The 13,140-nt window shown below is 36.8% G+C and overlaps 2 protein-coding genes across 2 annotated transcripts in view; one reads left to right on the top strand and one right to left on the bottom strand.

Annotated features, from left to right (window-relative positions):
• Window positions 1-13,140, top strand: part of LOC113753975 (NADH dehydrogenase [ubiquinone] 1 beta subcomplex subunit 7-like) — a 63,848-nt gene that overhangs the window by 48,594 nt on the left and 2,114 nt on the right. The window lies entirely within an intron of this gene.
• LOC113753974 (receptor-like protein kinase FERONIA) lies at window positions 8,205-11,418 on the bottom strand. Its single transcript, XM_027298257.1, has one exon. It carries the CDS (start codon window positions 11,006-11,008, stop codon window positions 8,537-8,539), a length of 2,472 nt encoding a protein of 823 aa, XP_027154058.1. The 5' UTR covers window positions 11,009-11,418; the 3' UTR covers window positions 8,205-8,536.

The raw sequence follows: 13,140 nt of genomic DNA, 5'->3' as shown, positions 1-13,140 counted from the left end.
CGATTTTACATTTTCAAAAACACTCCGAATATTTATGTACTTCCCTTAATTAATATTACATTTCAAAAAATACACTATCTTGGCATTACAAATAGGTTGCCCAATACAGACAAAAAAAAACCAAAAAAAAATAGCACAAGGACATAGCACGCTCGACTCCTGAGACATGAATATCCCACGTACAATTTTGAAGGTTTAATCTGTTGATTAAAATCCTCACCTGGCGGCGGGATTCATGATCTCGGAGAAAACATTGTCAGACTTTAACATGTCACTACTGGCCGTGAATGTCCCGGACGTAATACTACGGCGGCTCTTCATCCTGGTGGCAGAATCTTTCTCAACTCCCGAGTCTGAGAACACATCCTCGTCGTCCTCAGTCGTAGCTTGCTCATCTCCTCCCAACCCATGCATACAGAAAGCAAATGGACGTCGACCACTCTCATTTTGGCTAATTGATTAGAATATAGGTGTAAAAAAGAAAAGTCAGACACTTGCGGATCTGACAGAGTGCATGTATAAAACTATGGGTACCGGGCTGAGACAGCCGGCACCTGACAGAAACTTTTTTTTTTTAAAACATGTCAGGTGCCGGGCTGTCCAGCCCGGCACCTGACACATTTTTTTAAAAAAAAGATCTCAAGTGCCGGGCTTGACATCAATTGAGTGAATTGCAATTCACATCGAATTGAGTGAATTGCAATTCACTTTATTTGTTAAGCTAGTTGATAAATGCAATTCACTTTAATTAGTTTAGTGAATTAATTAGTTTAATTAATTAAGTGAATTAATTTTAAGAGATTCGATTAAATGCATTTAATTAAGGTGATGAATTAGGTTTAATTTGTTATTTATTAAATATTCATTTATTTGTTATAAATGATTTAATTATTTAATTATAATGCATTATTTGTTGTTATACTATTTGTTATTATTCGTTGTTATTTAATTACCCTTTATTTGTTGTTATTTGTTATATTATTTGTTATTATTTCTTATAATTATAGAATCGCACCTGACAGGAATTTTTTTTTTAAAAATCTATCAGGTGTCGGACTGTGTCAGCCCGGTACCTGACCGAATTTTTCTGAAAAATAAAAAAAAATTAATAAGTCTACCAAACAAAATGTGCCGAGTAACAAAAAATTCTTAGTGAAACTTTCCCAGTAGAATTCAAATCACTTGACTTGAAATACAATTATCTAGTATTCATATTCTTTTAATTTTGAATTTTCCTCTTTCATTTATAGCTTCTCATTTTATTCTCAAGAAAATATCGTAAGGCTGAAATTGTGATATGATTAGTAATTATCAATCGCAATTTGTGACATGTTGCATCATGCAAAAGATCAAAACCCTAAACCCTAAACACTAAACACTAAACCCTAAACCCTAAACTCTAAACCCTAAACCCTAAACCTTAAAACCCTAATCCCTAATCCTTAAAGCCTAAAGCCTAAAGCCTAAAACCCTAAACCCTAAAGATCAGAACCCTAAACCCTAAACCCTGAACCTTGAACCCTAAACCCAAAACCCAAAACCCTAACCATAAACCCTAAACATTTTAGATTTTGTATTCATTCTCGTGTTGGTACTTATATTGAATTTTTGCATTTTACCAATTGAACATAATGCATACTAATAGAACATCTATTTAAGTTCTGAATTTTTTTCGTAGTTTGTATTGTGAGGATAATTTCATAAATCTCCCATTCAAAAAACCAAAACAAGAAAAAAAGTTTAATAAAAAGTTGAGTCGACCTGAAGTACTAAATACTTTGAAATTTAAGTTAATTAATTTACATTTCAAAGTTGAAACGTAAGAAAAAGAAGAAAATAGATTTGTGCAAAATCACTAATTACTCCTATAGGATATTAAACTACGAAAATGTTTTTCAAACAAAATATACCATTCATTTTGTAATAAGATGTAGTTCTCAAATTGTTGAGAAATAATTTGTTAGAATTTTTATGTAATTTTTAATGTTCACTATAATTTTATAAAACTAAATTTATTGTGCAATATATAAAAAAAAAGGACCAAAAAAAGAGGAAAAAATGCATAGCGTGACAACGGTGAAATGGCTAAATATAAAAATAACGATAAGCATTCAAATAATAAAAGGCTAAATTCCCATATTATAATATTTGATATTTAGCAAACATGTAATGAAGATTGTATATTTTGTCTACCCAGAAGATTCCGATCTAAACCCAGAAGATTATATATTTTGTCTACCAAATCATCATAACCTACCATCTCTGTAAGGAACAACACTTGTTTCGGTATAGAAGGATCATATGAAATTGACCCTCCTTCGTTTATAATTTTTCCACCCCAATATACTTGAATCACCAAGCAATTATCACTTGACATGTTATACCTATTAGAGACGAGTGTTGATAGCATTTTAGAACCTCATTAATATGCTTATTTGAATAATTAATTAATTGAATCAAATATATATAATTTATAACAAATAAATAAATAATTGCGATTCTATAATTATAAGAAATAATAACAAATAATATAACAAATAACAACAACTAAAGTGTAATTAAATAACAACGAATAATAACAAATAGTATAACAAATAACAACAAATAAAGTGTAATTAAATAACAACAAATAATAACAAATAACAACAAATAATGCATTATAATTAAATAATTAAATCATTTATAACAAATAAATGAATATTTAATAAATCTTACATATATAAAGCATGAATAGCTTATGAACAGTGGACAATGGACCGGTTATACTGCGATTGTTGTGACTTTGAGGGGCATTTTGGGATTGGATGGCAATGGCTTTGCTGGAAATTCACTTCTGTCCGCGTGGCTCTCTTCGATGGCAACATTTTGACGGTCAGCAATTTCCTCTCATTCTCTTCTTCGTTCTGTTCTGTTCTGTTCTTAGCGTTCTTCGTTCTGTTCTGGTGAGTTGAGCTGAATCCAGTACGCGCCCTTTCAGAGTTTTGGGAGCTTGTAGACACCAAATTTTTGGCAAAATTTAATATTTTCTTAATTATTTTTCATTTAAGGTGTTATTTATTTTCTTACATTTTACGTGTATTATCTCATTTTTGCAGGTTTGTTTTTTAAAAAAAAAATTTAAAAATTATGGTCTTTCTTTCCTTGGATTCAAAAAAAAATAATAATAATAATAATAATAATGAGCCATCATAATGACTCATGATGGCATCACCACCTTTTGACTAGGAAAGGCTCTCAACGGATCCAATAAGAAGAAAATTGCATAAAAAGGACTCAAGGGAAACTCATTTGAGGGACGACGGGAATCCTTCTTCTCTTGGGGGCTTGGGCAGAGCCAACGGACAGAAAACAAATTTTGCAGAGACACTGGTCCTTTGATCAAAGAAAGCTTGAAGGAGGTAAAAACAACAAACAAATAAACGGTTGAGGCTTAGGAATTTATTCAAAGCTTTAGCCAAGAAACTCCCCTTTCATTGAGGTATTTTTCAGTTTTTTTATTAGACATATTTTGGTTGTTTAATTTCTCTTACTGTTGCTGTTTTTATTATGGTTGTATTGGTGAAAATTTGGAAATGTGTTAAGTTAGATCAATGAAAAAGAAATGATTCTTGTGTAGGCATGCAAACTGTTTAAAAATATTTAAATGGAAAGTCGAATAAAAATGTTATTTTTGTGCATATATTGTTGTTAAAAATGAATAATCCTGACTATTCAATATTTGGAGAGGTTGTTTAGTTAAGTTTTGTCGATTTTGTAATCTAGACTTTTGATTTTTTTTATTTTTTTCATGAAATTAAAATTATAGTGGTATTTTTAAAAGTCATAAGGAATGTTTTATCATAAAATTTTGTTGAGGAAATGAGTCGAAGTTTTTGTGTTGATTTAGTTGACAAATGGTTGGCTTTTGTTTGAGTTTTCTTTGTATAAATGTGTCTGGGATGATGAACTCAGGAGTCGCATAAAACTTCCGATTGCAGAAATCTTCTTTGGATTTTTGGATGAAAATCTGGAAAAATTACACTTTTGATCCCCCAACTTTTACTTAATTCTAATATGGCCCAAAAACTTTTGCAATTGAACCATTTTGCAATTGAGTTCTGATCCTATTTCCCATGTTTAAATGCGTTTTTAAGTAGATTAATTCTGGGATTTAATGCATAATCAGAGTTTAGTAATTTTTTAGTTGAGTTTTTATCTTGTTGGGTTTTCATAAATAAGATGTGATTTGATTTGGAATTGTTGGTTGGGTTTGACAAATGAATTGATGACTTATTTTCTGGGTTGTTGACATGGGCTTTGGGAATAAAGCCCATATATATTTTTAGCTGGGTTTCGCTTGGACCAAAGATAGGCTGGCCTGCTTGTCTTCTTAGGGCTTTCAGTTGGGCTAGGAAGCTTTCGGCCCAAACAAATAAGAAAAATGGCCCAACGGCCTGTTTAGCCAAGTATCTGGTCAACGAATTTGTAGAATGGTCCCTGTACTTTTCATTAAGTATACTGTGACCCTAAGGCCTTTGATTTCTTTCAATTATGTCCCTATTTTAATTGCAAATAGGTCCCTTAACTTTATTTTTCTTTAATTTTGGCCTCAAAACTTTATTAATTTTTACAATTAAATCCTTACTTGTTTTAATTTCATAGACATGGTTTGTTCACCTTCATTTAAGTGCCTCGATTAATTCAATTTCATATTCATTCCCTTTTTATGTGATTATTGGTTACTTAAAGTGATGCCTTGACCTTTTCTTTATTTTTTGGAGGGTAAATAAGTAATTTTACTTCATTAGGGTACCAATTCAGGGGAGGTACACTCTTTCTCTTATTTTTGACTTTATTTGACCCTATGTGCCCTATGTGACTTTATGTGCTTAATTGCATGCCTCTTGAATGTTTTTATTTATTTATTTACTTGTTTTAATTTTGTATATTTATTTTAATTTGATTCGAAATTATTTGGGAAGGCAATTAAATGCCACAATTGTAATAGTTAGGTATTTATTTTAACTATTTATTTTATTTCCCATTTTAGATTGTAGTAGGCCCTCCCCCTAATGTAATAATTAGGGCTTGTTTGCCTTATTTGCTTGTTGTGATTTGCATGCTTACTTGCTCTGTGTTACTGCTTTTCTTAGGATATTTGCATTTAGATATTATGCTTATGTGTTATGTGCTACGTGCTCTTATGTGTTTATTTATCCTAATTTATACTTTATTTGTTTACTATGTACTGTTAATGCATGACGTCACCACACTACTGTTAATGCATGACGTCACCACACTAGTCCAACGCTAGTTGTGGTTTCTCCCTCCATTTACTTGCTAGTCCAATGCTAGTAAGGACCTTTAGAAATGGGTTAGTCCAACGCTAGACCCTTAGATTGTTCATGCATTAGATTCATCTTTTGTATGATATCCATTACATTTCCATGTATATTTTATTTTTTAGAATTTTCTCATTTGCATGATATTTTCTATTATATTATCCTCTACCCCCTACCCTCTATATGTGTTAATCAAATCATTTAGAATTGCACTTCATTTAAGAAATTATGAAATAAGTTAGTTCATTTGCTTGTTCATATTAGGAGAATTATTTTTGAACATGGATATAGGTGATTATAACTCTTTAGTTTAAATACCCCATTAATCCTTGTATAAGAAAATTATGTCACGAGTTTTTGTCTCCCGTACCCATTATGCTGCATTTCCTTTTTCTTTGATCACTTATACCTATGTATATAATTTAATTTTTTTTTATTTTATTTTCTTTCAATTTCATCATTTGCATATTCGTGACCCCTTCAATGAATTATTTTGGCCTTCGCAATCAATGCGATTGATATCAATTAAACCCTTGAATGGATATTTTGTCCTATTCGATATTTTATTTTTGCATCCATATAGGAAATATCCAAATGTGATAAATTTAAGGGTTAAATTAAGAAAATTTTGACTAAACCACGCAACTGGCTTAGACTAGGTTGAAAGGGTGCCTTAGGTTTGAGTTAATCGAACCTTTGCCTTCTCTTTCTTCAACCGTGACTCCCGAACTTATTTTCTCTGTTTTCAAAGACCTGGAGTCGTCAAAAAGGGTTTTATTTTATTTCTATTTAAAAAACACTTTTTTGGTGACTTGGTACACCCAAACTCAATACCAAGTGGCGACTCCTATTTTTTCTTAAAAACCCTTTTTAGACTAAATTTTGGACCCAAATTGTCGCATTTTTTTAAGTCCCATTCTTGGTCCTTTTCCATTTATTTTTAAATAAAATCACATCTTTTTTATAAACACCTTCTTATTTATTTTTCCATCGCGAAAAAATGGGCCGCGAAGAGCTACTACTTTTTCCTATTCTTTTGTCGGTCTTGTTTCTTCTCGTTCTTTTCTTCGCCTTGTTTACCAGTGTCTTTCCCGTTCCTCATTCTTCTTCTTAGCTTTCTCCGGGCGGTGTTTTTTCCTTCCCTTGTTTTCCTTTTGAATTTTCTATTAGATTGTAAATTAAGATCAGGGATTTTTTTTCATTCATAGATTAAACGTAATAGTTTCTGCAGAATTTAATGAGAAGTTGTTGATTTTTTTGAAGAAAAGGGGAGGCGGGGAATTTTGATGTATGGGGGATATGTGCAGAATAGAGAAAGAGAAGAGTGAGGAGAGTGTTTGGAGGAGGAGGAAGAACTGGGGTTTAAGGGGGCTAGGGTTAGGATTAGGTGGGGTGATGGGGTTGAAAGGTGGAAATATTATTCAACATAGTAGAGTAGAGAAGTTTAAAAATTCCATGGTTTCACGGTCGAAATGAAGCTATGGATGATAAGGGCTACTACATCTGTGATGTTGTGGAATTGCTTGGTTTAGTTAACGGCATTGGGTGAAAGTTTTGGTCCTAGAATTTTGAAGGGATGGCCATCTTGCTTTTCTCAGGATTCTGTTACTGGTTCTGCTTCCGCTTTGGATGTTAAATCTGCCCCTGAAGATGTCCCTGCTCGAGTTCTTCCTCCCAAGAATGAGTATTACTACTTGATTGATTCTGTTTTTGCTCTTTGATTTTTATTTTTGGGCGCTGTAATGAATTTGCTGTTTTGATGGTTGATGTTGATCGCTTTAAAAGATGGGAAGTAGAAGCTCATATTTTGGTGAATGTAAGCGGAAAGGATGGTGGATATGAGGTGGGTGTATTTGTGGTGTTCATGGTGCTTTATAATGTAGAATCTAAGGGTCTTTGAATTTAGGAAAGTGGGGTTTAATTTCACACACCGATGGATGAAACGACTGACTTGGACTGCTGGTTGATTATTGAAAAGTTGAGAAGCATGCGGCAAGTTCCTGAGAGATTTGGTTGCTCCAAGCACTTGCAGAATTGAGAGTTTGCGGTGGTTGTTTATCTTTTGTTTTGTTTTGAAATGAAGTAATTGGTATAACAAACCTCTTAGGTTGTTTTACTGCATCAGTGGATTTTGCTGCTTTCTCTATTTGCAGCGGTTAATCATAAATGTGTTGTTTGTTTTATTTGGAATAAGCATGGATCATTAATTTGTCCCTTCTTGGAATTGTATTTGGTATTTTGACTACTATTTTCCCCCACCTACAATCAGATTTGAAATTTGCACCTTTTGATGTAGGAGTTTACAAGAACAATTAATGGTTATCTAATGGTTTCATGCAACGGAGGCCTTAACCAAATGTGGGCGGCGATTAGTAGCTTTCTTAATAATGTGGCTTGCATGTTTGAACTGGCTTATGACAGCAATTTTTGATAACCTATACTTTTCCTCTATGTTATTGGGTTACAGATATATGACATGGTCGCAATTGCCAGACATGGTCGCTTATAGTTCCTGAGTTGGATAAAACTTCTTTCTGGGCAGATCCAAGGTCTCTTTCCTTGAACAAAATTATGGCTTTGTTCTTTTATTATGACGGAGGGCTATCCTTTTTTTCCCTCCTCTGTACTGGATCTTAGTTGTTTGATGTTGCAGTGAGTTTCAAGACATACTTGACGTTAAAGTTCGATTGAATAATTCTTTCCGCCCTCCAATTTTTCAAACTCATACTCATTATAATAAAATACCGGATCCAACCTACCTGATGCATAGCGTCAGGGCAGAATACCTAGTAACAAATAAAACCATCACTTTAATTAAATACAGTTAATCGAATCTCTTAAAATTACTTCACTCAATTAATTAAACTAATTAATTCACTAAACTAATTAAAGTGAATTGCATTTATCAACTAGCTTAACAAATAAAGTGAATTGCAATTGACTCAATTGGATGAATTGCAATTCACTCAATTGGATGTCAGGTGTAGCCCGGCACTTGACATCTTTTTTCAAAAAAAATGTGTCAGGTGCCGGGCTGACACTGACATGTTAAAAAAAAAAAAGGGTTTCTGTCGGGTGTCGGGCTGTCTCAGTCCGGTACCCATAGTTTTATACATGGGCTCTATCAGACAGCCCGGTACCCATAATTTTATACATGGGCTCTGTGAGATCCGCAAGTATCTGACTTTTCTTTTTTACACCTATATTCTAATCAATTAGCCTCTCTCATTTTCAGCCGCCTCCTGAAGCTGCAACGCGAATTCGAGGCTCCAGACTACATCATTCATTCCGGGTCGTTCAATCCCCTGATCTTTCAAACAGTTGATCGCCGTTTCAGCAAAGCTCCTCAAACACTCAGGAGCAATCTCGCTCTTCATGTGAGGGTCTACAGTTTGGTGGATGATCCCTTTTGCGTAATACCTCTTGCCCCACCCCGCCAAATTCACCTGCTCCTTGGGCAAGTTGGGAATAATGGCTCCCCGCCCACACAGCACTTCGAGCAAAACCACCCCGAACGAGTACACGTCCGACTTCTCCGTCAACTGCTGTCTCTTGTAATACTCGGGATCTACGTAGCCGAAACTCCCCTTCACCTGCGTGCTGACATGGCTGTGGATTCCACCGCTGGGGCCTAGCTTGGACAGACCGAAATCCGAAACCTTAGCCACCCATTTCTCGTCCAGCAATATGTTGGTTGACTTGACGTCCCGGTGGATGATGTTGTGCTTGGCGCCGGTGTGGAGATAATGCAACCCTCTGGCTACGCCGATGCAAATCTGAAGCCGTTGCTTCCAAGGGAGGGGTGGATTATCTGTTTTGTAGAGGTGGTCGCGAAGGGTGCCATTGGCCATGTAATCATAAACCAAGATCATCTCTCCCTTCTCGTCACAGTAACCTATCAGGGATACCAGATGAAGATGCCTTAGATTCGACAGCATCTCGATCTCGGTTCGAAATTCGCGGACCCCTTGACTTGACGAAGGATTTAATCGCTTAATAGCAACTGTGATTAGACTATTGTCAATGTACCCTTTGTACACGTTTCCGAATCCTCCGGTTCCGATCACAAACTTAGCATCGAAGTTGGCCGTAGCAAAGATGATCTCCTCCAGGGAAAATCTTCGGCAAAGATCTAGAGGCAGTGACGAAGACCTCGATGCACTTGTTGTCTTTGATGACCTGGACCTGGTTGAAAGTTGGACCCCGGATGACTTTGAAGCACTTTTCTGGTCAAAATCTTTTACCCGTCTCCTTAGCCGCCGGGAAATCAAGAAACCGATGATGAAAACCAAGGCAGACCCTCCGACCACCCCTCCCACGATAGGAAAAAGTACCGGAGATTTTACACCTCTCCCCTTTTTCGGTGACTTGCTGTTTGGCATCGGGGAATTGGGATCCGCCGCCTGATCAGGATTGGTCCCGGCAAGACTGCCGCTGTTGCTCAATTTGAACAATTCTAAACCATTCAAGATTGCATCAGCATACTTCGGCTTGACGTCGAGATTTGGGTACAGAGCAAGAAACAAGCCTTGCTTGCTCGGGCGACCATCCGGTGGGTGTGGAACGAACACGACGTAGTCTCTGAAAACCGGGATTCCGGGGCCGCCGGTCCAATTTATAATATCAGCCTCTTCCTCAGCTGTTTTGTTACTGATGAATATCCTGAACACCCGTTGGTTCTCTTGTGTAATCAAATCAGGGTCAATCTCGCAAAAATGCAACCTCAGGAGATAATTAAACCCAGAATCAACAGAGAACGTCCAGCTCAAGTTGAATCGGGTGCTAAACTTGCCCATCGCCCTTGCGGTAGTATAAACTATCGCTGGCGCAGTGTAATTTGGGGTTTGCGGAGTGTACTTGACAGCAATTTTATTATTGCTCCATGGATTCCCTTCATCTGCGCCCCAGGTGAAGTTGTCATCGCTATCCCACCCTCGGAACATCCCACTATCATCTAACGCAGTAACAGCTTGTCCTCCGACGTTAAGCCTGTAAAGAGCTTCGAAGGCAGTGTCGTTCTGATCAAGCTCGAACTGAATGTTGGGATCATTCACGTTTTTGAGGGGATTACTGGACATATCATGGTTGCCCATGTAGAGTCCGTCCGGGGTTGAAACAACTTCAATTCCATTAATGAACGCGTAGGACTTCGGAGAGGGCGAAAAGGTAACGTTGAGGAATTGGTTCATAGCCTGAACATTAATGATGAATTCTTTAACAAGGGAGGCAGATGAGGATCCACCGAAAGAAACTGTTAAAAATGCGCTAAAGTTGCTCAGAAGGGTGTAGTTATTAGCCATGACAGCGAAGAAAGATTCAGTTGCGTTGAAGTCGCTGGAGTAGGAGGCCGGGTAGAAGTAAAGGCGGACGAACTTTTTTCCGGGGGAGACAGGGAAGGTATAGGAGAAATTAGAACGAATGATACGGGCAGTTAAATAAGGGGCTCCGGAGACCGAAGAGTCTTGCTCGGTGGCTGTGACAGCTGAAGAAATAGTCGCCATGTCGTTAGGGGAGAATTTTGAGCCGGCGTCGCCGTACCAGTTCCGGCCATCGGCTGAGGTTGCGTTTGAGGATGATCCGCAGTTGATCAGGATGTAATCTGTGGGGCTGTAAGGTGGAGTATCGCTGGAAGTGATGATGAACAAGAGATTGAAGAGAAAGGAAAGGTATACAAGAGGAGTAAACATTGGAGCAAAATTAAGAGGGTACCCCAAAACACACAGATTACTCCTACATCGATGGAGATGATCGGTTTAAAGCTGGTGTAGGATTTGCAGGATGAGGTGGGAGGAATTATTGGTCCTTGGAAAATGAAGTGAGGATGGCTCCGTCACTGTAAACTCCTGCGTGGACTTGCCAAGTCGGAAAAGTCAAGTCTTTAGACTGATTCAAACTATACTATACTCCCATACTCCAAAGAGTAATTTCTATAATTTCTTTTGGAGGCAGGTAAGGAAAGGGACAAATTTCTGCTTGAAATTATTTCTTGGAAGTTAGCAAAATAGAAAAAGATTCTTGGGTTTATCAGTCTATCACCCTGGTTGGCAGCCGGCTGCCATGAGAAAAGAGTCCAATAGAGAGCTGGGGGGACCATGGTAATTGTGGGCGAGTCTGTGAAGAGAAAGCTGTGGGGTACTTGAGAAAATTCTGTGGATACTAAGACATTAATTTCAATGAGAAGACTAGCAGCAGCAGCAAGATTGCAACTTCATCTTTCAGTATCATTGCTGTACTAGCAGCGGATATGGACCGGTTAATTTGGAGCAACTCTGGCGGCCTTTCTATTAGAGCTTCAGTCATTTTGACTGTGTAATTGTAGTTCCTTCAGCTCAACCGATGTGAGTGGGGCAGTGCAGCAGTCATTTTGACTGCTGCTTTTGAGATCGCAAATAGCCCGTCTGGATACTATTTTCTGGAGTTTCTGTTAAAAAAATATTGTAACGATATGATATGAGGTAAAAAAAGTGATTGAAAGATGCATTATCGCAAAGTGTAAAATTTTTTGGGAAGAAATGGGAATCCAAACAAGGCCGACTCTTGATTTTTGCTTTACCTCAAGCTGTGAATTTTGTTTACATGTATAATTGATCAGGCAGAGAATATGAGTGGCATATCCACATAGATTACTTGTTTCGGTCTTATCAATTTGTTAATCAATCAAGCAGGTAAGAAGAGAGTGTACGAGCTTGTCATGGAACGGATGCAGAAGATCCCGGAAGCCGAAGCCCAACAAAAACACGGCTCCCCAGCGGCGCAGCCTATTCCTCAAACTGCCAAATGCTTGATCTAAAGGTAATTATTTTTTAGTTTTTTCTTTGACTTCTATTTTGGATAATTTTTCCTGGGATTTTTTGGAGGCTTTTTGACATTTTTCTGGGTTTCAAGTTTTATTTGGTTTAATCTTAGGGAAGGTAAATAAAATTTTTTTTCTTGGGTGACTGTTGGATAGGTTTTGTTAAGTGGGTTTGCTTTAGTTTTTTTAATTGACAGTCTTTAGGATTTATAATCTCTATGTTTGACAGCTTAAGGTTATCTCTGAATGGGGTTTTTGGCATAGAAATGTAATTTTTGGTTGAAGTGCTTGCAATTTATGAGCTAATGACTCGTATGATAGGCAATTTAATGACAGTTTTGGTCTTCATCCCATAAAATTTATCGCACTTCGGGAACTGTAATTTTTATGAAGAGTGGATAGAATTTGAAAATTGATGCTGTAGTTTCTCGTTTCACCCCCATGAAGAGCTTTAAGTGTTGTACTAAGACATAAAGAATTGTGGAGCCAAGATGTTTGTCCAATCGCAGATGTGATTGCCAACTAGCGCGTGCATCGGAACACTTAATTGCTTTAGTTTCTTAATGCCAGCTAGCGCGTACTACAAAAGAAGTTGTCTTAGTTTCGTTGGTAATAATCTGTGGGCTCATGAAAAGACACATGCATTGGACTTTTAGGGAGTGTTTGAACGGTAAATGGAGGAATTGAATGCAAATGTGTTTGCCAATTTATGTAAGTTATAAATATTTTGGGAGAACTTAAAAGGAAAATATGACTGTGTCAATGAAATGGAACGGAGGGAGTATTAATCAAGGATTTTTCTTGTTTTAGTTTTGTAAGTGGTCATTTACGTTTTCTCTAATCGAATGTGGTTTAATTCAAGTTTATGAGTTTCTTAGTGAATTTCTGTATCTGTTAAGAGTGTTGCATTGCTCATTTATGTGCTTCTTTGTGATAAAGCTTATATCCTTCTTTTGTACCTTACTTTTGTTGGTTGGAGATTTGCTTCAGTTGGTAGGCAAAGAATAGTGCCACTTTGGAGACAAT

Source organism: Coffea eugenioides, chromosome 11 (assembly GCF_003713205.1).
Source record: "Coffea eugenioides isolate CCC68of chromosome 11, Ceug_1.0, whole genome shotgun sequence".
In the NCBI taxonomy this organism is placed as follows: Eukaryota; Viridiplantae; Streptophyta; class Magnoliopsida; order Gentianales; family Rubiaceae; genus Coffea; species Coffea eugenioides.
This window is presented reverse-complemented; position numbering and strand designations above follow the sequence as displayed.